The sequence below is a fragment of the Muntiacus reevesi genome, chromosome 1 (assembly GCF_963930625.1).
Source record: "Muntiacus reevesi chromosome 1, mMunRee1.1, whole genome shotgun sequence".
In the NCBI taxonomy this organism is placed as follows: Eukaryota; Metazoa; Chordata; class Mammalia; order Artiodactyla; family Cervidae; genus Muntiacus; species Muntiacus reevesi.
Window position 1 is genome coordinate 185,484,022 of NC_089249.1, and position 25,789 is coordinate 185,509,810.

General features: G+C 51.9%; 1 protein-coding gene across 17 annotated transcripts in view; it reads left to right on the plus strand.

Annotated features, from left to right (window-relative positions):
* The window catches only part of EPS15L1 (epidermal growth factor receptor pathway substrate 15 like 1), a 105,387-nt gene that overhangs the window by 58,202 nt on the left and 21,396 nt on the right, over positions 1–25,789 (plus strand). For 11 of the 17 annotated variants that reach the window (XM_065917504.1, XM_065917508.1, XM_065917509.1 and 8 more), the window contains 9 exons: positions 1,075–1,236; positions 1,739–1,936; positions 4,036–4,200; positions 8,721–8,844; positions 9,729–9,779; positions 11,530–11,666; positions 17,595–17,655; positions 18,643–18,725; positions 25,595–25,727. In XM_065917504.1, coding sequence (XP_065773576.1) covers positions 1,075–1,236; positions 1,739–1,936; positions 4,036–4,200; positions 8,721–8,844; positions 9,729–9,779; positions 11,530–11,666; positions 17,595–17,655; positions 18,643–18,725; positions 25,595–25,727 — 1,114 coding nt within the window. Of the gene's footprint in view, positions 1–1,074; positions 1,237–1,738; positions 1,937–4,035; positions 7,241–8,720; positions 8,846–9,728; positions 9,780–11,529; positions 11,667–17,594; positions 17,656–18,642; positions 18,726–20,216; positions 20,947–25,594; positions 25,728–25,789 lie in introns of those variants that run through there. The other 6 variants (XM_065917516.1, XM_065917518.1, XM_065917520.1 and 3 more) reach the window with 4 other exon arrangements.

The window sequence follows — 25,789 nt, forward strand, 5'->3', positions numbered from 1 at the left end:
CTGGTGTGCCTCGCACGTGCATGCTCTGCCGCATGCCTTTTTCTTTTCTCTAACTCAGCCTCGAGGTGCCATGCCCCTCAGGGTGCATTGTGCTGAAAGTCCAGCCAGCTCCGCTTGGAAATTTGCATCGCTTTCAGATTTTGCCATCATAGACAGTGCACGTTTTCAAACTCGCCCTTCCACCTCTAGGATCCTTCCCCTAGAAGTCTTAACAGTCAAGTCCGAGGATACCTGCATTGTCTGTCTTGGAGCCAGGCTCCCCCCACTTGGAGGAGCTTTAGCGGTCGGGACCCATCATGTCCTGCTCCCGAGTTTGGACATCCGCAGGGGCTTCTGGCTGCAGAAGCCAGTGGCATCTCTGGCGTGGCACGTGGCCTCTGGTGCTCTCAGCCTGCTCTCCTTTGATCCAGGGAGAGCACGGCATTCCCTCCTCTTACAGGTCCTCTGTGGCCCCCCATCTTCTCTTCACCTTCCTGGCTTTTTTCCCGGCTACCACCTGCTCATCCTTTGGGTCCACTGAAGTGCACTTCCCTGGGCTCTTCTCCATCCATGCAGCGTCGGTCTGGTCTCCCCACGCCCCTGCGACTCCGACAGCACCCATGCTGTCCATTGGTCTCTGCTCACTTATGTCTGAGTGACGCCTCTTCCCTCCCCTCATGACCACCAGTCACTGGAGAGCTCGTCTTGCCAGGAACCCTGCCCCTGCTGCTGCCTGGCCTCTCTTAGGACGTCAGTAAATGCTTCTTGAGGGCCTTAGTGAGAGATTCAGCTAGGGCCGCCACGCTGCAATGTGTGCATTTTTCACTGTGGCATGTATGGTTCTGTAGGCCATCTTTCTGTTGTAAATAATTTTTATTATTTTTTGGCCGTACCACACAGCATGCAGGATCTTCTATTCCCCAACCAGGGATTGAACCCTGGCTCCCTGAAGTGGAAGCGAAGAATCCCAGCCATTGGACCCCCAGGGAAGTCCCTGGAGGCTGTCTTGGGGGCTCCGGCCTTGGCTGTGACAGTTGGCTTGGACGTACCCCCATTTTAATGAGTCTCAGGTAAATTCATGTGACCCTTCCCTAGGAATTACAAAATGATTTAGACCGGGAAACAAGCAGTCTGCAAGAGCTAGAAGCTCAAAAACAGGATGCCCAAGACCGCCTGGATGAAATGGACCAGCAGAAGGCCAAGCTTCGAGACATGCTGAGTGATGTCAGGCAGAAGTGCCAGGACGAGACCCAGATGGTGAGTCATCTCTCCACACCCCCCAGCCCAGCAGGAGGAGTAGGCTTTTTAGGAACTTCCCTGAGCTCACCATGACCTGGAATCAAGGCTGAGACATCCTACTGGTTTAGTAGAGTAGTTGAACCTATCATTTGGGAAAGTGTCCAAGCATCTGTGGCCTGACCTCCATCTTACCCACCTTGTCACACATAAAAGTGTGAACCTGTGTGTGGACACCCCACCCGGGCCCGGGCGACACAGCATGCCCGTCTCACCTCCCCCGGCCGTCTTTGCTGCTTGTCACAAAGCAGGGAGGCTGTGACCTCAGCAGATCTCTGAGACAAGGGGATGTTCAGCCCCAAGTCAGTCAGATTGCCGATGCTTCTCCCATGTGTGGAGAGGGGTCCTTGTAAGGAAGCCCGGCGTCCACATTTTGGGGCTGGTATCTCCCTCCCTGGGTCAGCTCATCTCAAGAAACACGAACCAGAATTCTTCCTCGAAGTCACATTTCATCTCATTTCAGATTTCCTCGTTGAAGACACAGATCCAGTCTCAGGAGTCTGACCTCAAGTCCCAGGAAGACGACCTGAACCGGGCCAAATCTGAGCTGAACCGGCTGCAGCAGGAGGAGACGCAGCTGGAGCAGAGCATCCAGGCTGGGAAAGTCCAACTGGAGACCATCATCAAGTCCCTGAAGTCCACTCAAGAGGAAATCAGCCAGGTATCCAGGGGGCGGGTGGGGCAGGCCTGCCCCCCCTGGCTGGGGCTGGGGTGCGGGTGGGGTGGGGCTGCTGGGGGCTCCTGCCGAGCAGGGTGGCTGCCACAAGCAGAGCAGTTAGGGGTGTGTGCGCTGCAGTAGGTGTCTCCGTGGCTCCTGCCCACCTCATTCACGTTAGGTTCTCTCCTTGGGAGGCTTTGTTCAGCCTGCAGGTGAAGTGCGGAGAAGCCCCAGCATATATTCCCTGTCATATTGACTGTGGCCTGGTGGGGTCTGCTTTGCCTTACCAGCCTTCTGCTTCCCTGCTGGAGTGTGCATCATTTTTGGAGGAGTGGGTGCGGGCTGGGTGAACACATGACGTTAACTGGTTTGAAGAGAGCCTAGGTTCAGGACCTGTCTCACCAGCCTGGGTCCTTGCACAAGCAAGAAGACAGAGTCCAGGATGTCTTCTGTCCCCATGCAGCTCAAGAGGCGGCACAGCGAGGAGGCCCCACCCTCTCAGGAGCCCCGCCCCTCCCTGGCCCGCTCTGGAGAGAAGGCCCTGAGGCCTGCAGCCGGCTGCCCTGTATGGAATGGCCAAAGGCCTCCTCGCTGGCCCTCGGATGTCCCACCTACATAGGGAGGGTTATGTTTTGACCTTGGCGATATCAAAATGCATATCCGTGCTTCCTTTCTTGACCGAATCGATCTCTTGGCTCTTTTTGCCAGTTTACAGGCAAAAGTTAATTACAAACTCAAATCTCAGGGATTTGATAACATTTGATAACATATATTGTGCTTTATGGGGCTTCCCTGGTGGCTCAGATGGTAAAGAATCTGCCTGCTGTGTGGGAAACCTGAGTTTGATCACTGGGTTGGGAACATCCCCTAGAGAAGGGAATGGCTACTGTAACTCCAGTATCCTTGTCTAAAAAACTCCATGGACAGCAGAGCCTGGTGAGTTATAGTCCGTGGGGTCATGGGGTTGGACACGACTGAGCAGCTGACAGTAACAATGTGCTTTATTGTTGATTAATGTCTGTAGAGGCCTGTCCCAGTCAGCCTTTTTGTTACTGTTGTTCAGTTGCTCAGTGTCCGACTCTTTGCGACCCCATGGATTGCAGCAACCAGGTTCTTCTTTCTTTTACCATCTCCCGGAGTCTGCTCAAACTCATGTCTGTTGAGTTGATGATGCCATCCAGCCATTTCATCCTCTGTCGCCCCCTTCTCCTCCTGGCTTCGATCTTTCCCAGCCTAAGGGTCTTTTCCAATAAGTCGGTTCCTATTAGTATCAGGTAGCCCAAGCAGTGGAGCTTCATCTTCAGCATCAGTCCTCCAGCCTTTATAAAACAATAGCCAAGGGGAGGGAGGCGGGGCGGGGGGATCGGGATGGGGAACACATGTAAATCCATGGCTGATTCATGTCAGTGTATGGCAGAATCCACTACAATATTGTAAAGTAATTAGCCTCCAACTAATAAAAATAAATGAAAAAACAAAAGCCAAAAAACAGCAGCCAAGACATAAATGTATGTTAGTGATAATGATGTTAATCATGTTAAACATGATAGCTACTAAGGCCACCCTGCCAGACAGTGCAAGAGGGCTCTTAACTCATCAATTCCATTTTGGAGAAGAGGAAACAGAGGTGAGGTCACCAGTGTGCAGGAGACAGTTAAGATAAAGCGGGGGTCTGTCTGCCTCCCCAGACTGCCATCCTTTCCCTGGTCTCACATGCTTTCTCCAGGAACAGGGAGGAGCAAATGGCAATAAAAATCCCATAAAGCAAAATGACTGCTGAACATCACTTTGAATAGTGAATCTGGATTTTGTCCCAGTTCATTCCAAATCAGCAAACATGTATTTGAACACTTGCCTCTCTCAGGGACCAGAGATACAAAGAGGCTGCCTGAGGGCAGTCATAACAGGATCTCTCTCTCTCGGTTTCTGAGCAACTTCAGGTCTTGTAAACTTGGCTGCAGGGACGTCTGCTCTGTAGACAGGTAACTCAGTTATCTGCGTGAATCATCTGGGGCGGGATGCCCTGAGAGAAAAATGTGTGGCCTGATGCTTTCCACCTGCTTTCCAATGCTTTCCGTGCCAACCATGCCTCTCTCGTCCAGGCCAGAAGCAAGCTCTCCCAGCTGCACGAGAGCCGCCAGGAAGCCCAGCGCAGCCTGGAGCAGTACGACGAGACGCTCGACGGGGCCCCCGGCGTCGGCCTGACCGCCCTGGCAGAGCTGAGCGCGGGCGTCTCCCTGACAGAGAGGGGCGGTTTTGGAGCCATGGTAAAGGTTGAATAAGTGCTTTCCAGTCCTGGTATTGGGTCCTGTGTTGGGCTCAGAGAAGGCCCCTCCTGCTGGACCCAGCCCTCACCAGCCTAATCCCATCCACGTGCAGGGTGTTTCTCGTGTTCGCTGCTCTGCCCCTGCCCACCAGCCCTGCAGCCCGGCATCCGGGGCAGAGCCGAGCTTAGGCCTGGATCCTTTGTGAAACCAGTTTGTGAAGACCTCCATCTCTGTGGGCTAGTGCCTCCCATTGGGAGGGCTTCCCCCAATGGGATCAATTCTCACACATTGTGAAACCCCACATTCTCCTCACTGGGAGGCTAGAAAAGTATGTGTGTGTGTCCGTGTTTCTACAAGGAGCACTTTGGAAAATCACAGGTGGAGATAAAGATCAATAGGAATAGCAATCAGTCCTCCCGGGATGTAGCTGTGTCACCCACAAATGGGCCCATCTCCTGAAATTTTCGTGACATTTGAAATGTCAGCACTTGGGTTCACGCCTCATGACCCTGGGGGTCCTGGTGGGGGGCTGCTGGCATCCAGACAGTGTTACTTAGTCCCCTGTTCTGGCCAGAGTTCACTGCTGTGGTCCCGAGTCCTGGCGTGTGCCGTTTCCGGCTCACTCAGGCTGATGAGGGCATCTCTGTGCTGCTGTGGGAGCCGGGGGGACACAGCTGGTCTCTAGTTTCCTTGTGTTCTGCCCCAAAGCCTTTGGCCGCACGCCCTGCGCTGCCGTCTCTCTCCTCCAGGCTCCTACTCCTGGCCTTGTCCGCTTCCTGGATTCCTTCCCCTCCCCATAACAGTTCAGCCTCTCTGTCTCTCTTCATGTGAGACTCTGGGCCTTTTTCGACATGTCTCTTTCCTCAGTGGCCAAGTGCTCTGTCCCTAGGATTTACGGGAAAGCTTATGCCTAATTCTCCAGAGTGCTGAGAAAATGCTCCTGGTGTTATCTGTCTCCCATCTTTGGCCCTCCCTGCCTCCCTCTGCCATTCACACGTTCCTCTCTACTTGGAAATGGCAAACGAGGGAATTCCGTATCCGCTCCAGGGCCCATTTAGGCAGCTTCATCGTTTGACTAGAGACTGGGAACCGTCCTCCTTCCTGAGCCACCTGACCGTCCGTCTATGTGTCCCAGCCTTACAGCCTCGCTCTTACCTGTGCCGCCTCTCCAGGTGCCCTCTCAGCTCTTGGCTTGCCCGTCCTGTCTTTGTTCATGGGACAGCTCACTCTTAAATTCTGTCGCACAGGCTTTGATAAGATGGGTTTCTTTGGATAAAAAGTTGGCAGGGAAGTGTCATTTGGAAAATAGGGATTCTCCCCCACCCCTGCCCCCCACAGATTTTTTTGCTTTTATTTTTTATTCATCTTATTACGGATGTTTATATGATGGTCAATCCATCTTGAAATGTTGACGTCACATGTGTTACATAGAAACCCACAACCACTGTTTGGAAGAAAAGCTATATCTTGTTGCACAAATACAATCTTTAAAGCACTCACTTTTTGGTTTGTTTCCATTTCTTAATAAACAGTGTGAAGAGGGCTTTTGTTCACTCCTGGACATTTCAAGACTGTTCCCAAGGAGAGGGAGGTCTCTTAGTTCTCTTCAAAGGGGATGAAAGTAAGGGGCTTAGTTTCCCGAGAACAAGTGTAACCAAAGAGGTGCGTCTAGAACGTTCTTAGTCTGCACAGTTTTACTGAAGTCACTGAGTTTAGTGTTGGGCTCACATGACTTGACTTTGTCCAAGATGGCAGGGTTCTGAAAGCCATGTTTATTCCTTGTGTCTCATCTGCTGATAAAGGTACTGACTTCTTATCCTTGGAGTCAGTGCTCAGCCATCCTACTAGAGAGAAGCAGAATACAGCTTCACCACAAACTCATCACGAAGGACGGGCTTGTCTGTCACATTCAGCCCTTGGCCTACTGGAGCCACTTTTACTGACTCTTCAGAGCTGATGATTGAATAGGAATTTTGTAAAGCTTAGCTCCACCTTCGGTAAGTGGACATCAGCCCCAGTGGGGGTAGTGATGCCATGGGAATTGGCGGTGGCTATCAAGCAGAGCTTTTATTTTCTCTTGAGAGTGTTGATTGCACCGGCACACCACCGCCCAGCCCCCGTCTAAAGGGGAGGAATGTTGCGGAATGCCACCTTGATGCCCGTTCGGAGTTGTCACGTCTGTTTCCTGAGAGGTGCAGAACTTAAGGCTGGCCAGGGAGCTTGTTCACGGTACTTGCTCTCTGCCACTAGCGGCGCCGATCACCCCAAGCTTGGCCACCACATTTGCGTCTCCCAGGTGGGCAAGATGGCTCTGTGCTCCTCAGTAGGTGGTCAGCAGGTGGTGGAGTTGATGGCCCCTTTGTGCCAGGGCAAATCTACTTTCTGCTCCGAGCCTGAAATGGAATCCGAACCCGTGGTTACCCTAACCTCGTGAGTCCTGCCAGTGACCTCAGGCTTCTCCTTTGAAGGGGAGGGAGCGGTCACTGTCTCAGGCCGAACAGTTGCTCCTAGAGAGAGAGAGCAGACCTGCCTTTCAGTTGGGGGATTGCAGCCGGAGCACCCAGGAATCTGGGTCCTCTCCACCGTCGTCCATTGTTAATCTGACAAGTCTTTCCAAGTGGCAATTGAAAACATTAAAAAAAAAAAAAGTACCAATTAGCAGTGGTACATTATTGCTGGTTTTTAATTAAAAACCAAATAGAAGCTTCTATTCTATTTAGTTTTCCAAGTTGTCATTCTTAATTCACTATTTTATCCAGGTCGTTCATCATCTCTCTCTCTTCTTCTGGAACAAATACGTTCCTTTCCCCAGGGCTGCAGGGCATTGATTTTCCATGCCGGCCTCCTGGCTTCCGTTGATTAGGTCTGTTGAGGTTGGTCTGTGTTTCAGACCCCCACTGGGTGCTTGCTGGCGCGGGCGCGTCATGGTAGTTGGCACCACAGCATCCTTACTGAGTCTGTGCGTTGCAGACTTGGACGCCGCGCTTGCGGACGTCGGTACTCACTTGTCCAAGATCTGGCTTGGCTTCCCCACCTCCAGGTAAGGAAAATCGTTCCACATCCGTCAGAGGGCAGGGGTGTTGGTCCATTCCTTGGGAGCCTGGGGGTTCCTGTTGGCCTGGTACCTCTGAGACATGTCCTGCTCCATGGAGTCACCCAGCCCTGTCAGGACCCTCCCGTGGGCACCTCTGACGTCACTGCCCTGTATTTTCACGGAAGCCCCGGCTCTCTCATCATCTGGTCTCTGTCAGTTGGAATAATGGCTGAGTTCGCCAGCCCCAAGGATGCTGACACATTTGCCACATTCAAGGAGGATGTTGTGCTTTTTAATGTCATACTGAAACCTGTGTGTTTTCACTGAGGGTGTGTCTTTCTGAACCAAAATATCTCAGTATTTCTAAACCAAGTGCACTGTTTTCCCGCATATATTGTGAGGTCCCTCCCCAACCCCTTTCAGGTAATTTTTCCACTATAAAAACTTGCTCTTCAAAAGCAAAGTTCCCCCCCTGATTTAAATATGCTGTTTGTTTCTACAAATAAGCACTTTTTAAAGAAAAAATGCAAAGTGCTGTGTATGCTCTAGTAGTTCTAACTGCATAAGCACGCACTTCCTCTCTGGATGTAAATAGCTATCATGCCTCTTGGTGTAGAAACAGGCATTTTAAAAAATGCCCACATAGGCACACGCTCTCTGAGGAGGTGGAGAGAGGTGCACCTTTGAACAAGGAGGCTTTGAGCTGTAGTCATTGAAGGGACTTGTTACATTTTCTTTCTGACATTTCAAAAAATATGACTTTTTTTCTGACACAGTGATTTATTAAAAAATATTTCTAATTATGGTAAAAGACACATAAAGTTTACCATCATAGCCATCTTTTATTATGCAGTTCAGTAGCGTTAAGTATATTCATATTGTACGGTCAAGCTCCAGAATTTCTTCATACCCATTAAGCACTGCTTCCAATCCTCCTGACCACCCACTATTTTGCTTTCTATTTCTATGAATTTGATGGCTCTAGGGACTTCATGTAAGTAGAATTACACAGTATTTGTCTTCTGGTGATTGGCTTCTTTCACTCAGCCTAATGTCTTCAGGGTTCATCCATGTTGTGTGTGTCAAAATTTCCTTCCTTCTAAAGGCTGAATGATAATCCATTGTATGGACATACCACGCTTATTCATTCATCCATCACTGGATGCCGGGGTTGCTTCCACTTGACAATTTTTAAATAGACTTTCATTTTAGAAGACTTAAGGAAAAGTTGCAAAGATAGCGCAGAGAGTTCCTGTATAACCCACAGCCAACTTACCCTGTTATTAATGTCTTGTACATTTATCACAATTAATGGGCTGTTGTTGACGTTATTAAAATCCATCTTCTGTGGTTTTTTTAAAAAAATTACTCTCTTTAGGGTCACATCACTTAGAGGGGAAAATACACCAGTTTGGTATAGAATTCTGTGCTTGGCTTTAAATCTGAAATAATGAAATCCCTGTCCTGTCTCTTTGCAAAATTACAGGATGATCCTTTCAAAAATAAAGCCTTGTTGTTTAGCAACAACGCCCAAGAATTGCATCCGGATCCCTTTCAGGCAGAAGACCCCTTCAAATCCGACCCATTTAAAGGAGCCGATCCCTTCAAAGGTACCTCATTGGCACCCACTTTGTCACTGAAAGGCTGTTTGTTTTCTGCCCCTCTGGGTTGTCTCGTGACTGGCAGCACCCTCTGACGTGGGGGGAGGAAAGAAATTCTTGGAGCCTAACAGGCCTCTCGAGTTTTTCACTTCACCTGGTTATGAGGAGCTGTGGTGTTCAGTGGGGGTGGGAAGAGCTCCAAGCTCACTGTGAGATGGCCTCGTGCAAGGAACTGGCTCGGCCCAGAGATTGCGTCCACCTGGCAGGACTAAGATATGTAGATGCAGTAGTGATTTTGGAGCCCCTGGTCAACAGCAGATCCCCCCACACACAGTCTCTAGGGTCTTAACACAGCGAGTTCACCCAGAGCCATACGAGTTGAGAATAACTAAGAATTCTAGAAACAAGATTTCCTAAGTTTTCTTTCTTTTTTTTTTTCTTTGCAGAGCAAAACTATTTCCAAGAAGGCTATCAGTATTTTCCTGAGAAAAATGCCAGGGCAGGGAGGGGGCAGTGGGAGTGCCTTTCCAGTTAGAGACTTGGAGTGGAAGCACCCGAGTTCTGAGGGCTGACTCGGGCAGCTGCCTCGGCTCAGGTGTCCCAGGAGGCGGAGGAGGGGGCAGCTCTGGGCGCTCAGGTTCTTGGAACCCGGGGTGTGATGGGGAGGGGAGGGGTGAGCCTTAAGCAGGGTATAGAAAGAGAGTGAATTTAGGCTGGTCCTACATTTCCCCGCCGTTGGGCCCACGTTGAGTAGCCAGAGTTCTTTTCATTTCATCTTCATCATCCTTGCCATGATGAACTACCTCAGCCACTGGCCACCCTTGCCTTCCCATGTTGCTCTGCCAAGGTCATTTCCACCACAGAGCTGAATGGTTCTCTCTTCTCTAATCCAGGTGACCCATTCCAGAGTGACCCCTTTGCCGAGCAACAGACAGCTTCAACAGGTAAAAAAAAGCCTTTGTTAGAAGAACCATTGTGTGAACTGGTCCTCAGAATATTCCCATTCCTAGTAGCTAACGAGAACCTCCTGTATAGCAGGGGAGCTCGACTCCGTGCTCTGTGACGACCTAGATGGGAAGGAAATCAGAGGCGATGCATGTGTGGATGTATCTGATTTGTTTTGCTCTGCACCAGAAACCAACACAACGTTGGGAAGCAGCTATTTTGTTGTTGTTCTTGAGTCGCTGAGTCACGTCTGACTCTTCATGACCCCATGGACTACAGCCCGCCAGGCTCCTCTGTCCATAGAATTTCCCAGGCAAGCACACTGGAGTGGGTTGCGGTGCCCTCCTCCAATAAAAATTAAAAAAGAAGAGTGTTCCCATTCCTAGTTCAGGGTGAGGGGAACGGAGAAACACCTTGCCGCTCCTTTGCCAGGGGAGCTGAAGGCAGCCCTGTCGCGCCTCCCTCTCTCAGTCCAGTGCCCCTTCCTGCCCGTTGCACGGCGCCGTGAGAGCTAGGACGGGAAAGCCAGCCCCTGACGGCCCGACGGTCGCGGGAGCCGACGCGCGCGCTCCTGCCTGCTGTCACTTCTGGTGGCGTCAGGCTGTCCCGTGTGGTACCCGCACGCAGTGGCGCGTCTGCCCGCACACACTCGCGGTGGCCGTGGAGTGAGCAGGGAAGGGCAGCATCACTTCGCACAGAAGCCTGGCATCTTGGGCTTCCCCGGTGGCTCAGTGGTGAGGAACCCACCTGCCGATGCAGGAGACACAGGTTCAGTTCCTGACTCAGGAGGACCCCACACGCCTTGGAGCAGCTGACCCTGGGCTCCACAGCGACTGAGCCCATGTGCCCTAGAGCTGGTGCTGCAGCAAGAGAAGCCGCCGCAGTGAAGGCCCCAGCACCGCAGCGGAGGGGAGCCCGAGCAGCAGCGGAGACCTAGCACAGCCAAAGATAAACAAACAAAAGTTAAAAAAAAAAACTTTAAAAAAATTGGTCAACTTCATAAAGAAAAAAAAAAAGCCCAGCATTTTGTTCACTCCGGGTGATGGGGGCTGCCCTCTCGGTTGCCAGGCCTGCACCCCACATGAACACACTCTGGGCATGGTGGTGTTGGCATCTTGCTGCCTGTTTATCTCCTCCTGCCTGGTTATTTATTTGTTTCTCTTGAGGTGGAATTCATGTAACACAAGCCTAACAAATTTGCATAGCACAGATTAGCCATCTTAAAGTGCACATTTCACTGACCTGCAGTCGGTTCAGTGTGTTGTGCGCTCACCACCTCCATGTAGTTTCAGAGTGTTTCTGTCACCCCAAAAGGAGACCGTGTCTGCCAGTTCCCCCTGACCCAGCCCCTGGCAACCTCCAGTCTGCTTTCTGTCCTTATGGACTTACCCACATTGTTTGTTTTTACTGATTTTATTTTTAAAAGTAAGTGTTACTGAGAGGTATAATGAACATACCACAAAACTCACCCATCTTAAATGTAGAATCAGATGCGTTTCAACATGTGTGTAGTCAGATGAGAAAGAAAACATTTGCACTGTCCCTAAAGGTCCCCTCGTGCTCCTCCACCCTGTGCCACCAGGGCTCTGGCAGCCACTTGCTGCCACTATAGTTTTTCCATTTTCTAGAATTTCATGTAAGTGGTGTCAGTCAATCGTGGTTTTTTTTTTTTTTAATGGGAGTTCTCTCACTAAGCATAGTGTTTATTCATGGGGCTTTTTTTCCTTCTCTTTCCAAAACACCTCTCAGATCCATTCGGTGGGGATCCTTTCAAAGAAAGTGACCCATTCCGTGGCTCCACCCCTGATGACTTCTTTAAGAAGCAGACAAAGAGCGACCCGTTTACCTCAGACCCGTTCACGAAAAACCCTTCCTTACCGTCAAAGGTGAGTGACCTCAGAAGGGCCGCTTTCAGGGTCCTGCCCGTCTGCATGCTCTCCGTGTATGAAGGCAGCCCTTCCCACCCACCTTGGACCAAGTCAGGGCCTCCCTCTCTCAGACTGAGCTTGCTAAGCCTGGAAGATGAGAGCCATCAGAGGCCGGGCCATTTCCTGGGAGCTGGCGAGAAGGCCCAGCCTCCTTCCTGGATGGCACGGTGACCGTCCCTGCTGGTTCCTGCAGAGGCTTGCCCTGTGAAGCCAGGTGTCAAGCCCAGCAGTCCGGTGAGCCCGCATCAGGATGGACTGTGTCCTGAGCGGCTGTCACCCCTCCATCCCTTTTGGTGCCCCTCTCCTCCAGCTCAGGCCCACTGGCTGGGTGCTCTGCTTGGCCACTGCAGCCCCCAACAAAGACAGAACAACGTCGCGCGCTCCCACGGGTCTGCCCAGCTGCCCCTGAGTGCCCAGTGCTGATGGTGACACTGACATCAGCCTGCCCCAGGGCGCCCCGCCGTGGCAGGAGGGAATCCAGACACACAGCCTGCTGCACTGAGAGTGCTCCCCTCCCTCCAGCAAGCAGTCAGCCATGTGTCGTGTACATTAGGCCCAACAGACTGGTTTAAATTGGTGTCAGCGAGGATTTAAAAAGCAGAAAATTGACTTTGTGATGGAATGAGAATTTTGTGTCTGAGTGAGGGCCATGTGTAGCTTTCCTGTATGCTCTAGGCTGCATCTCTGTCCTCATTTTACCCATGCCTTGGTTTTTCACTTGTCCATGGACCTACTGGTCTGCAGGACTAGCCCCAGAGCTCCTTGAAGGCAAGGATTAACCTGGAACATTTCTGTCTCTGAGACCCGTTGTCAGGTTCCCCTTTCATTCCTAATGTTGGTGGTCTGTGTTCTCACCTCTGTGTTTATCAATTTTATTCATCTTTTCTACAAGCCAACTATTGGCTATGTTAATTTTCTCTCCTGTTTGTTTTCTGTTTCACTGATTTCTGCTCATGATTTCCTTCTTCCTACTTTGCTCTTCTGTTTCTGACTTCTTAAGATCCAACCTTAGGTCATTGATCTTGGATCTTTTTTTCCTAATGTAAGTGTTTAATGCTGTGTATTTCTGGGCTTCCCTGGTGGCTCAATGGTAAAGAATCCACCTAGCCACTGCAGGAGACACAGGTTTGATCCCTGGTCCGGAAAGATCCCACATGCCGCAAGGCAGCTGAGCCCGTGCACCGCAACTATTGAACCTGTGCCCAGAGCCCAGGAACCGTAACTACTGCAAGCGCCTGGAGCTTGTGCTCCACAAGAGGAACTCCCGCAACGAGAGCCTGCACACCGCAACTAGAGGATAGCCCGCATTTGCCACAACTAGAGGGAAGCCCGCAGAGCAGCAGAGTCCCCGCACAGCCAAAAATAAATAAAATTATTTTTATAAAAAGTTACGCGTTTCTCTTCAGGCACTGCTTTAGGTGCATTCCACACATTTTGACATGTTGTATCTTCATTGTCGTTCAGTTTGAGATATTTTTCAATTTCCCTTGTGAATTCTCTGTTGAACCATGGATTATTTAAAAGGTATTGCTTCATTTCAAAGTACTGCCCCCCTCCAGGTATTTTATAATATTGGTTTCTTTTTCTTTTTTTTTTTTTTTTTTATATAATATTGGTTTCTAATTAGATTTATTGTTATTAGAGAACCTATTTTGTATGTTTTCAGTCCTTTTAGATTTATTGAGACTCATTTTATGGTCTTTGTTGGTGAATGTACAGGGTACAGTTGAGAAGAATATCTATTTGCCATTGTTGGGTATAATGTTCTGTAAATGCCAGCTAGGTCAAGGTGGTTGTTCTGAAGGTCTATTTTTTTTCCCCCATTTTTTTTTAAGGGGACCACGCCCATGTAGCTTGGGGGATCTTAGTGCCCCAGCCAGGGATGGAACCTGGGCCACAGCAGTGAAAGTGCTGTGTTCTAACCACTGGGCGACCAGGGAATTCCCCCTTTCCTTTTTTTTAATTGAAAATTTAGTTGATTTACCATGTTGTGTTAGTTTTTAGTGTACACTACAGTGATTTAATTATACATACATATATATATATATTCTTTTTCATATTCTTTTCCATTATGTTCTATTAGAGGACTGATTGTCTATTTTTAAGGTGTTTGTTTGTTAGCTCTACCAGTTGCTGAGGTGTTAAAATCCTCTCCTATGATTGCAGCATTGTCCATATCCCCCTTAATTCTGTTAAGTTTAGCTACATGTATTTTGAAGCTCTGTCAGTTGCCTACATATTGATGATTGTTGTATCATCCTGATGCAGTGACCTTTTATCTTTAAAAGGGTTCCATTTTTCCTCGTGATAATCTTTGTCTTAATTTGTTTTTATCACATTTTAAAATATCCACCTCATTTTTCTTATGCTTACTCTTTGCATGCTTTTTTTATCCACTTAACTTTGAACCTATCTGGGAGTTGAAGTTGATGTCTTTTGTGTTGAGCATGTATCAACAGTTGGGCCTTGCTTTTCTATACAGTCTGGAAATCTCTACTTTCTAAATGGAGTATCTAGTTCATTCACATTTAATGCAGTTATCAATATAATTAGATTCAAGTCTACTATTTTATCATTTACTTCCTTTTATTCTCTGTGTTTTATTCATCTGTTCCCCTCTGTCTTCTTTTGGGTTATTTGCATGTTTTCTAGGATTCCATTTTGTAGTACTTATTGGCCTCTTTTAACTATACTGTTTTTTATTATTTTTAGAGGTTACTTTAGGGATTGCCATTTTCACACTTAGCTTTTTGTAGGCTACTTGGAATTAATACTATGTCATTTGCTGAAGCTGAAGCTCCAATACTTTGAAGACATGATGCAAAGAGCCGACTCATTGGAAAAGACCCTAATGCTGGGAAAGATTAAAGGCAAAAGGAGAAGGGGGTGGTAGAGGATGAGGTGGTTATATAGCATTACAGACTCAATGAACATGAATTTGAGCAAACTCTGGGAGATAGTGAAGGACAGAGGAGCCTGGTGTGCTACCGTCCATGGGGTTGCAGCAAGTCGGACACAACTTAACGACTGAACAATATCAACAAACAACACTTAATGTAAAATGTAAAAAACATGCCATCATGTAGATCCATTTATGCACCCACCCCTAAACAGCAGTGTCTCTGTTATAGTTGTCCTATGAATGTAACACGTCTAAATATATTAAATGCCTTAAGACAGTGTTATAATAACTTTTGCTTTAATCCACTGTATCAGTTTTAAAGTCAGTTTTAAACCAGTCAATCCTAAAAGAAATCAGTCCTGATTATTCATTGGAAGGACTGATGCTGAAACTGAAACTCCAAGACTTTGGCCACCTGATGCGAAGAACTGACTCATTGGAAAAGACTCTGATGCTGGGAAAGATTGAAGGCAGGAGGAGAAGGGGATGACAGAGGATGAAATGATTGGATGGCATCACCGACTCGATGGATGTGAGTTTGAACAAGCTTCGGGAGTTGGTGATGGACAGGGAAGCCTGGCGTGCTGCAGTCCATGGGGTCACAAAGAGTCGGACATGACTGAGCAACTGAACTAAACTGAACTGATCAGTTTTAAGGTTGAAAAAAGTAGTTCTTGTTTTCACCCATATAGTCCCCATTTCTCAAGTTCTTCATCCCTTTCTCAAGGTCTGATTTTCCCTCCATTATCATTTTCCTTCTGCATGAAGAACTTACATTAGCCCTTGTGATGCAGGACAGCTTTGTTTTCATCCTTGAGTATATTTGTGTCCAATCTAGCATCATTTTCCCTTTTGGCACTTGTAGGATGTTGTCCCACTACCTTCTAGTCTCTGTTGTTCTTAATGAAAAGTTACCAGCCTTTCAGATCGTTGTTCCCTGCATGTAACATGTTCTTTTTTCTGGTTGTTTTAAAGAACCTCTCTTTATCTTTGTTTTTCAGTAGTTTGTGTAGGGTCTGGATATAGTTTTCTTTTTATTTATGGTGCTTGGGGTTTGCTGAAGTTCTTAAGTCTATAAATTAGGTCTCTCACCAAATTTTGTATGTTTTCAGCCATTATTTCTTCAAAAATTTTTTCTTTTTTATTCTATCTTTGTGGGATTCCAGTTACACAGGTGTTTATATTATCCTCAATATCCTCAAAGTTCCCTGAGGCCCTGTTTTTCTTTTTTTTTCCTCTCTTTTTTTCTATCAGATTGTGTAATTTCTACTGATTTATCTTTAGTTTCACTTACATTTTTGTCATTTGTTGGTTAGCTGATCTACTGAAGCTTTTATTCTGGGTATTGTACTTTACAGTTTTAGAATGTCCATGTTTCGTCTGTATAGTTTCCACTTCTCTACCAGGATCTCCTATCTTGTCGTTCATCTGAAGTGTATTTACCTTTATCTCATTAAGCCCAGTCACTGCTGCTGTAAAGTCATCCTCATCTGAGAATTCCAGTATCTGGGTCATCTTGCAATCATCTCCATTGATTGTCTTTTTCCCTTGAGAACCACATTTTTCTTGTTCTTTGTATTTTGAATAACTTAGAGATATATCCTGTGTGTTGTGAGTACTCTTGTGGAGACTTGATTCTGTTGCATTCTTCCAAAGAGTGTGGATGGTTTTGTTTCAGTAGGCAACTAACTTGGTGAGACTCACACTGTAGTCTCTCCCTGTCTGGCTTGTGGTTTCATTCCTGTGACCTTAGCTATAGACTGCTCTGAGTCTGCCCACCCACACACAGTGTAGGGGTCAGCCAGAGACCTGGGCAGAGCTGATCATGGAATTTGGGACTCCCATTCTCTGCCTCTCCTTTCCAGACCCATCCTCCTTTTTTAAGCTTTGGAAAAGATAGTCTTTTAATAACTGTTTTATCACCATGTTAAGTCAGGCAGTTACGAAGTAGTTAGAAATTTCTGAAAGGATATTATTGTTAAAAAAAAAAAGAAAAGTTTATTCTTAAATAAATAACATCCAGAACTTCATTGGGACACTGCTGTTCAAAAGGCCCTGGCCAAATAACTCCCAAATAAAACACAGCCCCAGGTTGTTTGCAGCCATGTGGGGATGAAGCCACGTGCAGAAGACGAGGCCTCTAAAGGACACAATGTCAGTACCCGTCGGGGGCCCTGGCAGTACTCAGCGCCACCAGCCAGACTCCAAAGAGGGAGTGCAAGCGGGTTTCTTTCTGGGACACTCTACTTGAATTATTGTTCAATTAGTCAACACAATAGATCTTCATAAGAGAATAGTTGATTAACATGATAAGGAGGTTACTTAACATTCTTTGGATTATACTGTTGTGATTATGGTTAGTAAATTCCAAGAGTGTTAACAAAAAGAGCCTGCATCATTTGCAGGTATGAAATGGGCTTTTTGTTTTTTGCTGGGCCACATCCCTTTTTCATGGCTGTGGCTGTCCTGGGATTCCCGCCTCTGAGCTGCAGTGCAGAAAGGCAGTGAGTTTTCTTTTGGAGTCCGTAGCCTTTCAGTATTCTCAGACTGTAGCTATCAAGATGGAAAAACCAGGAGTTCCCTGGTGGCCTAGTGGTTAGCATTTAGTGTTTTCACGGGCTGCAACCGGGGTCCAGTCCTTGGTCAGGGAACTGAGATCCCATAAGCTGAGCAGTGGGCCAAGATAAAACCTGGAAAACCCAGCCTTGTACTGTTTTTTAACTACCAAATTTCAGTTCTCTTCCCAAGTCTTGCTGCTTTGATTCACTTCTAGGTCTTTAGGTGATTGCTTTTTTTTTCCCCCGGTCCAGAGTATTTGTTGGTATTACATGCAGGAGGGGTTGGTCTGTTGGACTCCGCCAGGATTAGGTTTAAATCACTGTGTCCTCCCCATGGCCAGGGAAGATGTCCAGAGAGTTTGTGGTTGAATGAATGGGTGATGGGCACAGGAACTGCTTTTCACTCTCTCTCTCCTCTTCCCTCAGCTCGACCCCTTTGAATCCAGCGATCCTTTTTCATCCTCCAGTGTCTCCTCAAAAGGATCAGGTGAGACCGATGGCTTCTTTTACTTCTCTTCCCTGGGCAGCAGAATGGCCCACCTGTTCCAAAGCTGGTGTGTCCTCAGCATTTGTGTCGTTAGTAAGTAGCACCCAGATCCTCGCCTGAGGCAGTGTGGCCCACACCACGGCCCTCATCTTCCTGAGCGGGAGCGGGCATCTGCTGGGAAGGAAGTCTGGCTGTAGGGATTAATTCAGTAATAACACCGACATATTAGTTACTCTTTACACAGTCTTCCTTAAGAATGTTTGGTTCATATGTTTATGACTTTTTTTCCTAAATCCAAAGTTCTGTTGAGTCTTGTGCTGGGTTTGAGGGACCCTCCCTTCACAGCATAAAACCCTTAGGTGTGCCTCTAAAGGAGGGGGGCGTTTGCGGACTGCCTCGCCCCCCTCCCCGACCTTGTCTGTGGGAACAGGCCCACTTGGTGCTGCTGCCTTGCCTAGCATCTTGACTTGTTAGTTACAGAGCTTGACTTCATAGGTGGGCTTGTGGGCTACTCCAGGAAAATCACACCACCCACCGAAGGAAAAAGCTCAGCAGAAATCTCTACCCACAGATGCCCTCCCCACGTGAGCCGTGTGCATGGCAGTCCCCTCCCTCTCACTCCCCCAACCTGGTCCAGCAGGACAGACACCAGGCCCTGTCTGTCCTTCCATGGGGGGCTTGTCACTCCTTCCGTGACTGTGAATGATGCTGGCTGGCAGCCCAGCCACAGGGCTGAGTGCCCCTAGCTCGCGTGGTCGCAAACTGTCTGGCTGAGCTGCACCAACCACAAGCCAGAGTGGGCTGGGCAGCGGGTGGGGGGGGGTCCTGGTTGAGGACCTGCACCCAGAGTCAGCACCCCGCAAACAGACGTGAGCACCCTGGATGTGCCCTGGTGCTGTGGAGAGCTGAGAGAGGCACTTGGGCTTGCCCCCAGGAGGTGTGTTCCGTGAGCGCACTGTTAACTGCCTCTCCTGCTGCTGCTTGCAGGTCCCTTCGGAGCCTTAGACCCCTTCGGAAGTGGGTCCTTCAGTAGTGCCGAGGGCTTTGCCGACTTCAGCCAGATGTCCAAGGTAAACCTCTCCCGTGGAGCCTCTGCCTCCGCAGTGTGCCTGTGCTGTGGTCGTAGTCGTGCTCTTGTCGTGGCTGCCAGGCATAGTTGTTTCATGCCACGTATGTATTTCCTTGGCACCTGTCCAACTCTGAAATGTGAAACGCACGCTCACGTGACATCGTGAGTCCGCAGACAGGGTCTACAAGGTGTCCGTGGCTGTGGCTGGACCCATTTCCCTTCCTCCAAGTGGCTCTGCCAGAGCCAAGTCCCCCCCGCCCAGGGATAGGTGCAAGGGGCTCCCTTCTGCCCTCACTGGTGTCTCACGGCCGTCAGACCTCAGGTGATAAAGTCATCCCAATGGCCAAACAAAGCAAGAAGGTGTTGAGCACAGGGGGCCAGGCCTGGCGTGCAGCCCGCGAGGCCGCAACTGGGGGCCATGGGCCCACATGCAGGAGATATGTCTGCAGCTGCCTGTGGGCAGAACCCGAGAAGAATGTGGAAAGCAAGGGCTGGGCTGTCGGTGAATAAATACGCGGGTGCAAAGTAAGCTGTTCAGGAAGGCCTGTAAGTCACTCCTGTTCTGCCTGGGCAGTGTCTGCGCAGCCATAATTACCTGAACTGACTGTAAATGTAGCCCCACACATGGTGTGATCACTCTGTCGAGAAGGGCTCGAAGGAGGTGTGGCTGGAGAGCTAAATCTTTAACATAGCAAGAAGTCCATCGACAGAGACTGTCCAAAACAGAGCAAGCAATAAGAGTAGAAGCCCATGACTCTGAGGTACATTCCAGAAGAAACTGCTGAGAAGTTGAAAACATTGGCCGTGGGGAGCTGATCTGCAGCTTCTGTCCTCTGTCCTAACCTTCAGCGTCTCTTGGTTTTGAGTGCGAGCCCGGGTTAACAGGAGTTGAGGGACGCGTTCGATGTGTGTGTCTTTGCTTTGTCGGGAGGGTGGGGTCCCCCTTCAGGATACAGAACCGGGTGCAGCACAGCCTGTTGAAGCCCCCGTGTTCTCCATTTATTCCTCCGGTGTTTTCCAGCCGCTTGCTCCTGTCCAGGTGGCCCGGGCTCCATGGCCACGGGGGCCCTGGTGACCACATGCAGATACAGTTCCTGTCCCTGCTCTTCCCCTTAGCTGGGGGGTGGGGGGTGGCTGGAGGAGGAACCCTGGAATGTGTGGGAGCAGGCACCCACAGCCCGGAGTCCCCTACCGCCCACGCCCTCGCACCCCGCATGCCAGCTCCTCAGAGGGGCATCCCGCCTGCTTCACTCAGCCCGAGGGGTGCACGGCTGTCTGGGTGCTGAGTGCTTGTGGTTAGCGACGTGTGATTGTGGCATGTGGCTTCCAAGAAACGTTTGAGGTTTTGTTCAGGTTTTCAGAGAAGCGCGTGAGTGTAAACTGTCGAGGTAGCAAATCTAACTCCTGGCTGGAGGCAAAGCATCTGTTTGCCCATTGGCTGTGGCGGGAGGGAGCCTGGGGGTGCCAGGGTTTCCATCTTGTCTCCTTCCAGCGCCTGGAGGGAGTCACCCTCCTATGGGAACTGGGACGCTGACGGTCTGGGATCGGCCAGAAGGGGCCAGAGCCTGAGATGTGCCTTCATATTTACCTGTCACTGTGTGGCTGTTACACACACTCCTCGAGTGGAGCTGTGTGTCCTTGGCTTATGTCCCTGCTTTGTGGGCGGGAAACTGTCCCCTGAAATGAAGAAACCTCTGCCACATGGGGGCGGCAGTCTCCATGGAAGGGGCTCATGCTGTGTTCTCAAGCCAGCACAAGTGGGCCCTCCCCCTCAGAGGTAGGGGAATGAGGGTGAGCAGTGCCCCTAAGGTGGGCCCAGGGGACAAGGACGAGGCATGATCTGAGCCCTGTGCACCAGGGAGCGTGGGAGGCTGCGTGGAGTGGCCGCCTGCTCCAGGCAGCGCCCACCTATGTCCCTGCTAGCGGCCCGAGCCAGGCCATTCAGAGCCTGGCCCTTCCCTCTTGGCGCCCGTTCCAACCTAGAGTTGCATTTTCCCTCTTTTATTCCACTTTTCCTCTCCTCAATCTCGTGTCCCGGATCAGGCCACACACACGTGCACTTGTGACTTTAAAGTCAGCGCCCCTTCCTTTTGGTGGCACTGGGCGGTACAGGGCTGGCTGGGGCCGTGGAAAGTTTGTCCGGCTGTCCGTTGTTTGTTTCCACGATCCCATCAGCTCCTGATCTCATGCCACTTGCCCAGCTCAGTTCAGTGCCATAACCTCGTAGGCCTCTGTTTTTCCCTTTTGGTTCCCTTTCTGTTTTTCAAGAACAACATTGTGTGTATAAATAAAATGCCGAAGGAAATGAAAGTAAAGTGGCAAGAAGGTGTTTTTTTTAACTGCTTGGGGTGTGTGTGTGTGTTTTGAACATCGCTATCTTTTCTCCACCTGAGTGGGGTGGGGAGGCCATGCAGGCTGGCGCCCTTTCTTAACTTCACCCAAAACTGGTGTGTGCTCCCCTCTGCCTGACCGTGCTGGAGGAGAGAGTGCCAGCCAGCAATCTGAATTCCCTGGATTCCTCTGGGAGTTTCTCCAGGTTTGCGCCCTTAGTTGAGGTCTCCTCATACCTGAGGCGATTTTTCTAGGCAGTATTACCTTGTGTTAAGAACACCTTCCCCAAAATAGATCTCAGAGCATCTGAGAATAAAAACAAGACTCCAGCTTAATTATTTCACCCCTCCCACCCTAGGATTAAAAAAAAAAGCCAACTATGAAATACTTGACTGCCCTTTGTCAGCCCATTTTCAGTTGTTTTTCAAGCATGCATTTCTATTTAGGGCTTTAAGTTGAGGGACATTTGTTTTAAGTCAATTCTTTAAACTATAAACCTTTTAGAGCTGCGTCTTGTATAGTAGCTTTTCTGTCTGTGCGTTTTCCTTTTCTGTTTTCTTTTTTTTTTCTTTTTTTTGGAGTACACTTCACTATAGCCCAGCCAGAGAGCCCCTACCGGCTTTACTGAAACCCTTCTAAAAATAGCAACTTTCCCTGAAGCCGTAGCCTGAGTAGGAACCAGTCAGGTCCCAGAGGAGGCTTCTTGGGAAACTTCAAGTCATGAAAGTCAGGATTCGGAAATGACGCAGGCTTTTTGGTGTCAAAAGTGATAAAACTCCCTGCTGTGGGCGAACTCTTTCTCCCTGGAGCGGGTCCACCAGCCACGCAGTGGGTTTAGACAGCTGAGGGGGCGGAGAGTCGGCTTGGCCCACGGTGTCCCCAGCCAGCCGGGAGGCTCAGCGCAGCTCGCGCTCCGGGGTGCGGTGCACAGCCTGGGTGGATGAGGGCCTCACCGTGAGCCATGCAGCTTTGGGGCCAGGGGCGGGGGGTCCGTACCCAGAGGCTCCCGGGTGTCCCTCTGCACCCCTTCACCAGAGCTGGCGCATACCCAGCTCCCAGGACAAGAACGGGCCCACGCAGGGGCCTTGGGAGCTGGTCACGCCCCCTGTTTGCCAAGAAATTGGTTTTGGTTCTTGCCTGCCCATCTCAGGTTGTGGGGAGCGTGGAGAGCGCTGTCAACCCAGGGCATGTCCTGGGAATGGCAGAAGCAAAAGCAGCTGCACTCGGTCCATCTCCTCAGCGGCTGCTCTGGCTTCTTTCCCAAACAGCAGAGCCTAACCCACTCACTTAGAGCTGAGCTGCAGGTCCATGCTGCACTGTGGCTGTCCGGCTCGCTCCATCTGGGAAAGGCTCTGTGGATGATAGGAAGCAGCAGAAACTGTCGGTGACCAGCGGGCATTTGCAGATTCTTGCGGGCATCCAGGAGGAGCCTAGTCACCTGCACATCCTCGGCATGATGCTGCTTGCGCTGTCTCTGCTGATGTGGTCAGGCGCCGGGTGAAGCCGCTTATGCATTCCCTTTTGACTTCTTGCCCCTGCGAGCCCTGCGAGCGTGGGCCAGTCATGATGGTCATTTCACAGAAGAGGAAACAGAGGCACGGAGCGAGCTGGGCCTCTGGGTCCCACCCTGAGGTGCTGTGTGGTCAGCAGGCCGTGTCTCCTCCCAGTTCCTAAGCTTCCCTGCATGGGAGATGGAAGGGGTGGCCGGAGGACTCTGTCCCCAGGCCCGAGGGACGCTGTGATGAGATCAGCACAGAATAGACGTCTCCTACCCTGGGGGCCCTCTGAGGTTCCGGGGGAGGAGCTGGGGTGCCCAGCAGTCTTGGCTGAGGGTGCCGCCGCCTCTCCAGGCCCCCTCCTTATCTCTGTGGACCAGCCGCCTCTCTCCCACCTGAGAGGAGTATCTGAGACTAGGTACCTGGGACAGGGGTGGCCGTATCCGTGTCCCCGTGACCACAACCCCGTGACTGATGCCTGCCCTTCTCCGCACTGCTCCATCCATGCGTGGGAACCCGGAGCCTAAGGAAGTCCCCAAAGTGGGCTCCCCTGACCCTGCTCTTCCTTCTGTTTTTGACTGGCGCCCCCACCCGCGCTGGGGAGAGCACTGCAAGGGCCCCTCCTCATGCCCGCTCCGCGCCCCCTGTGCGTGGTCTCCCCTCACGCCCGCTCCGCGCCCCCCCCCCACGTGCGTGGTCTCCCCTCACGCCCGCTCCGCGTCCCCCGTGCGTGGTCTCCGCTCACGCCCGCTCCGCGCCCACCGAGTGTCGTCTCCCCTCACGCCCGCTCCGCGCCCACCGAGTGTCGTCTCCCCTCACGCCCGCTCTACACCCCGCGTGCGTGGTCTCCGCTCACGCCCGCTCCGCGCCCCCCGTGCATCGTCTCCCCTCACGCCCGCTCTGCGGACCCCGTGCGTGGTCTCCCCTCACGCCCGCTCCGCGCCCCCCGTGCGTGGTCTCCCCTCACGCCCGCTCCTCGCCCCCCGTGCGTGGTCTCCCCTCACGCCCGCTCCTCGCCCCCCGTGCGTGGTCTCCCCTCACGCCCGCTCCGCGCCCCCAGTGCGTGGTCTCCCCTCACGCCCGCTCCTCGCCCCCCGTGCGTGGTCTCCCCTCACGCCCGCTCCTCGCCCCCCGTGCGTGGTCTCCCCTCACGCCCGCTCCGCGCCCCCAGTGCGTGGTCTCCCCTCATGCCCGCTCCGCGCCCCCCGTGCGTGGTCTCCCCTCACGCCCGCTCCGCGCCCCCCGTGCGTGGTCTCCCCTCACGCCCGCTCTGCGGACCCCGTGCGTGGTCTCCCCTCACGCCTGCTCCGCGCCCCCCGTGCGTGGTCTCCCCTCACGCCCGCTCCGCGCCCCCCCCCCCCCGTGTGTGGTCTGCCCTCACGCCCGCTCCGCACCCACCGTGCGTGGTCTCAGCTCACGCCCGCTCCACGCCCCCCGTGCGTGGTCTCCTCTCACGCCCGCTCTGCACCCACTGTGCGTGGTCTCGGCTCACGCCCGCTCCGCGCCCCCCGTGCGTGGTCACCCCTCACGCCCGCTCCTCGCCCACCGTCCGTAGTCTCCCCTCATGCCCGCTCTGCGCCCCCCGTGCGTTGTCTCCCCTCACGCCCGCACCGCACGCGCCCCCACCCCCACCCCGTGCGTAGTCTCCCCGCCCCCAGCGCATCTCCTCTTCTGGGCCCTTTTGAGGATCACATCCGCGCTTTCACTCCAGTGTCCACTACTTCCCTTTGTGTCCAGCAGCCCTGAATCTCCTCTCTCCCCTTTTCCCTAGTTCTTTTCTGTGTGAGTGAACACGATCCCCACCCATAGAGAAAGCGATCTCCCTTCGGGGCGCCACTGGTCCCTGCGCCCATCCCTCCGTCAGGGGAGGTTTTTCGTGCCCAGCGCCGTGCTGCGGCTCCCGGAGGGGCGCACATATAGACGAGTCCGTGCCCGCCGCGGGCAGGTGTGCGCCCTGTCGGTGCCTCTTGCCTTTCAGGCCACTCAGGTAGACAGGAGGGTCCTGGGTGCCCGACCCTGGCGTGATACGCTGTGTCCTGTCAGCTCCTCCTAGGACGTCCAAGCCGGTCCAGGAAGCAGTGGCTGGGAGGGGTCTGGGGGCGGCAGCGAGCTCCAGCCCGTCTCTGAGAAGGAACAGGGGCTCAGGTTGGACGGGAAGGGCTGAGCGCCCCCGATCAGGGACCCTGTGTGTATGGAGGCCTAGCGGTGGGGCACCCGGGGCTCCGGGCACCAGAGGATTGCCCAGAGGGGTTGGGTCCACTGCAGGGGTAAGCGCCGAAGCATTGTGCAGTGAGGGAGTTGGGGGCTGCGAGGAAGGCCATGTGTGCCTTGAGGAGGTCTGGGACTTACCTTTAAGCTTCAGGGTCTTTTCACACTATTGCCTACCCGTCTGCCTGCCTCCCTACCCGCTTGTCATGCTTACCTTCCCACCTACCTTCCTGCCCACCCATTTCTCCAGGCGTCTCTCTGTGGCTGCTGTGACATGGTCCGATTTGGGTGTGAGATGGTTGATGTCGGGTAGCGGGAGCGCGGGTGAGACCAGGGCAGGAGGAAGCTGGTGGAGGGGCCAGGCCAGAGGCAACAGGAGCCCATCGGAGGCAGCAGTGGCTGTGCCAACATGTGTGGGGTGCGCTCGGGCTTGAGTCCCTGGGGGGCAGCTCAGTGGTGCAGAGAGGGTCTGGTGTCGCTCTGACCGAGTGCCCGATGCTGACCGAAGGGAGAGGGGGTGGGACACGTCTCTGAAGTATGAGCAGGAAGCCCCGATACCCCCAGGCGGGTGGCAGGGAACAACTCCCCCACCGTGCCATGCCACATGACATAAGCCCATCCAGGCGCTAGGTGTTCTCACCTGATCCATGTATCTGTCAGCTGCCCCTCGTGGGCCAGAGGACCCCGTCTGTTGAGGGTGAAGGAAAGCAGGGGTCTGGCGAGCAGCCCTCGGGCCGAGCGGGGGCCCTGCCGCACACCCTGGAGGGCTCGGTGGGCATCCCTGCCTCCATGTTAATGATTGTTTCTGCCTCTCTTTTCGTGTCCTCTCTTGCAGCCCCCAACTTCTGGGCCTTTCACCTCCTCCTTTGGAGGGACAGGATTCTCAGATGACCCCTTTAAAAGTAAGCAGGACACTCCCGCTGTGCCTCCGAAGAAACCTGCTCCTCCGCGGCCTAAACCGCCGAGCGGTCAGTACGCTTCCTTCTCTCGCAGCCGCCTGCCCACCGTCGCCGGGCGGCGGGGGTACGGT